Consider the following 3,845-nt stretch of genomic DNA (forward strand, 5'->3'; position numbering starts at 1 on the left):
GGGGGGGGGGGGTGATGTGTTCCTGCAAACACAATAGTTCAGGGTTATAGAAATAAACAGTCTGTAATCGGGTTAAGAATTTAGGCAGGACAGAATGCCTGTATCAGACTGTATTGCAATATCTAATTTTTTTCTTTTCTAGCTGATTTCTTATTTGATTTTTCTGTGTTTGTGCAAGTGAGGACAATTTTCAGACGTAGGTGGTACCAATAAAATGGACGCCAAGATGCCAAAAACACAAGGTAATGTGAATATCAGAGCACAGACGGAGGAATTTGTTCCTGCTGGTCTGAGAGAATGTAAGAGCACAGAAGTCCATCACGAGTGGGTTACAGTCTGCAGGCAGATTAGGTTCTTATTCACCAAAATCCCCAATTTGGCAGGTTGACACGATGCAGAAACTCTCAGTAAACAAGCTGCTTAAAGCCATGTGACTCTGATTTCATTAGACGATGTAGAACAAACCCAAACGACACAGTGGACCTCTTTTTTTTTTGGGCCAGCCGTGTACGCTATCACGGGAAGTGATAGAGAGGGTTGTCTGATAAACAGATGTGATGCATAATGAGATTTCCATGAAGAAATCCAGAGATAACCAAAACAAGCTCACTCTCATCAGTTTAACATTTTGAACTTGAATATCAAACATATAAATAAAGATATGAGTTATCTTTTCCATCCCAAAACTGAATGTAAGATTGGATTTAGACTGAGAGATTGACAAGGTTATTGTAGCATCTTGTTTTCCTGTGCATTCGGAGAGACACATTCGGAGAGGAAGCAGGAGAGGAGGTGTCTTGATACAAAATGAGGGGTGGTGGATTTGGACAGGGTAAACTAACTATTGTGCAAAATACAGGGCGACAGGGGGCATGTGGGCACATAGTCTCCTCTTTTAGGCTTTATCATGTCACTATAATGTATTATAATACCCTGTGTGTGTAGGTGTACCCAGAGCTGCAGATCACCAACGTAGTGGAGGCCAACCAGCCAATCAGCATCCAGAACTGGTGCAAGAAGGGCCACAAGCAGTGTCGCAGTCACATGCACATCGTGGTGCCCTACCGCTGCCTGGGTGAGTCCTGTCATCGATAATAATCTGGGAACAAAAACACCATTAATCACAATCTTAAAATACTAGTATCAACAGATTATTGGACCATTTGGTTTAAAATGTGGCTTTGAACGAATGATAAATATGGATCCTGTGTTTCCTGCAGTGGGAGAGTTTGTGAGTGACGCCCTGCTCGTGCCTGACAAGTGCAAGTTCCTGCACCAGGAGCGCATGGACCAGTGTGAGAGCCACCTGCACTGGCACACCGTCGCCAAGGAGGTGAACACACACAGACAGACAGACAGACAGACAGACAGACAGACAGACAGACAGACAGACAGACAGACAGACAGACAGACATCGAACAAGCAGGAACAGATACTGATCCATCTTTCTCATCCTGTGTGTGTGCAGTCCTGTGGAGACCGCACCATGAATCTCCACGACTACGGGATGCTGTTGCCGTGCGGTATCGACCGTTTCCGAGGAGTCGAGTTTGTGTGCTGTCCGGCAGAGGCGGAGCGAGACGCCGACAGCGCCGAGAAGGACGCTGATGATTCCGATGTCTGGTGGGGTGGAGCGGAGACTGATTACTCTGACAACAGGTACACACACACACTCACACACACACACTCACACAGACGAATGAGGGCAAGGCAGCAGCACATCAGTTGATCAGAGTGGCCGCCACTCTCATTTCCAGCATGAGGATAAATTGGAAGCAAACCGCAGGTAATTTAAAGTCTTTGTCCTTCCTCCCTCACACCCATCCTTCCTCATTTCCTCCTCACCCCTCTTTCCCTGTCACCTCCCCTTCCTCCCAATTTCCTCTCCGTATGTCTCCTTCCTCCCGCACCTTTATTTTTCCATCTTCCCCCCTCCCCCCCTTTTCCTCCCAGTATGGTGCGGGAGCCGGAGCCAGTGGAGCAGCAAGAGGAAGCGAGGCCATCTGTGGTGCAGGAGGACGAGGACGAGGAAGAGGAGGAGGAGGAGGAGGTAGCCCCGGAAAAGAACGAGGAAGCAGCAGCAGAGGATGAGGACGAGGAAGATGAGGAAGAGGACGTGCTGGATAACGACCAGGATGGAGACGGAGAGGAGGACGAAGAGGCAGTGGAGGAGGAGGAGGAGGAAGACGAGGACGAGGAGGAGGGAGATGACGTCGTGCTCGACACATTTGAAGATGACGCCGACGAGCCCACCACCAACGTTGCCATGACGACCACCACCACTACCACCACCACCGAGTCTGTGGAGGAGGTTGTCAAAGGTAAGAATTTCTTTTTTTTTTTGTGACTAGCTATAAATAGTTTTTCTTTTTCATTATCAGGGTGTGAGGAGGCCTGCTCTAAATGAACTGCGTTTTGTACATCCACATTTCTCTTATGCATTTTGTGGGTTTTCCCTTTCCTGTCGTGTGTTATACAAACAGTTCCCACACTTTAAATTAATGTGACACAAGCACACAACACGTGTTTTTTTTATGCTTTGCTAAACACAAATTAATTCCCTTCTGTCATTTTTCTTATTGTGCTCATTTATTTTTTCAGAGCTTTCATTAGCTACGTCCCATTACTATCACAAAAGCTTTGTTTCTTCATTTACGGTTAAATTGGTCTGGAATTAAATTCCAAGATGCATAAATAGCTGACTCTCTTCATGCTAGATTAGATCAGATTGGACTTGTTACAGCGGCATGTAAAAACACATTGCACATGAATTATAAAACACAAATGAAAACCATGTTATATAAGAGCTGGTGAAATCACAGCTTCAATCAGCAAAAGTGTAAAGGGCATACCTGTTGAGCTAAAGAGACTTCTCTGTGGAGGTGTGTGTGTGTGAATCATGACAAGTGTGTGTGTCCTCCCAAGATGTGTGCTGGTCCAATGCAGAGACCGGTCCGTGCCGGGCCATGCTGCCCCGCTGGTTCTTTGACCCCCAGGAGGGCCGCTGTGCTCAGTTTATCTACGGCGGCTGCGGAGGCAACAGGAATAACTTTGACTCAGAGGAGTACTGCCTGTCTGTGTGCAGCAGCGTCAGTAAGTCTCCATTAGCAGCCGGTGTGTCTCTAACCCTCGCTTTTAACTCCCTTCCTGGCTGACCTTTAGTTTTTCCTCGCCGTCCGTGTTTTGTCTGTCAAACAAACAAGTGTGTTTTCTCTCAAAAGAGACTTTCCTCAAATCTCTTTTGGATTCTTAAAGCCTCAAATATGATCGTGTGTGCACCCCCCTTCATTCTCACACTGCTTCTTCTTATGTGCTGGAAAACCTGCCTTTCCTTGAGCCTATTCAGACCCACAATGAAACATTGATTGATTGATGGTTTTCCCTCCTTCTTGCTATATTTAGTTATCAGATTTTCTTAATAATGAAAGGTGAGCTCGTCAGTCACAAAGGGAACTGATTGGGTTTCAAATAGCTGCCCTTTGTCATCGCTGTGTGTGTGTGTGTGTGTGTGTGTGTGTGTGTGTGTGTGTGTGTGTGTGTGTGTGTGTGTGTGTGTGTGTGTGTGTGTGTGTGTGTGTGTGTGTGTGTAGTGGAAGGTGTTCCAAGTGTTTGGCTGATTTCAGTAACCTTGCTCGAAATGTGTGTGTGTGTGTCTCTGTCAGGAAGAGCATGATCTGCCCCGCAGCAAAATGGAGTCATGCTCTCTCCATCCCCCTGTATTTTAATCTAATTGTATCCGTACCGAGTGTGTGTGTGTAGGTGAGAGTGTGTGTAGGTGAGAGTGTGTGTGTAGGTGAGAGTGTGTGTGTAGGTGAGAGTGTGTGTGCTTTGGTGTGGGATTTCTA

At 46.5% G+C, this 3,845-nt stretch overlaps 2 protein-coding genes across 2 annotated transcripts in view; one reads left to right on the plus strand and one right to left on the minus strand.

The window, feature by feature from the left end:
* Positions 1 to 874, minus strand: part of cyyr1 (cysteine/tyrosine-rich 1) — a 4,807-nt gene extending 3,933 nt beyond the window's left edge. Inside the window, exon 1 of the mRNA XM_010781821.1 lies at positions 858 to 874. Within this exon, the coding sequence (XP_010780123.1) occupies positions 858 to 874 (17 nt within the window). The remainder of the gene's footprint in view (positions 1 to 857) is intronic.
* LOC104954656 (amyloid beta A4 protein-like) overlaps positions 1 to 3,845 on the plus strand; it is a gene marked incomplete at its 5' end in the record, with an annotated part of 30,242 nt that overhangs the window by 18,207 nt on the left and 8,190 nt on the right. The window contains 5 exons of the mRNA XM_010781825.1: positions 945 to 1,075; positions 1,221 to 1,333; positions 1,469 to 1,659; positions 1,954 to 2,321; positions 2,926 to 3,150. Of these exons, the coding sequence (XP_010780127.1) occupies positions 945 to 1,075; positions 1,221 to 1,333; positions 1,469 to 1,659; positions 1,954 to 2,321; positions 2,926 to 3,150 (1,028 nt within the window). The remainder of the gene's footprint in view (positions 1 to 944; positions 1,076 to 1,220; positions 1,334 to 1,468; positions 1,660 to 1,953; positions 2,322 to 2,925; positions 3,151 to 3,845) is intronic.

The sequence above is a fragment of the Notothenia coriiceps genome, unplaced genomic scaffold (assembly GCF_000735185.1).
Source record: "Notothenia coriiceps isolate Sejong01 unplaced genomic scaffold, NC01 NC01_scaffold00023586, whole genome shotgun sequence".
NCBI lineage: Eukaryota > Metazoa > Chordata > Actinopteri > Perciformes > Nototheniidae > Notothenia > Notothenia coriiceps.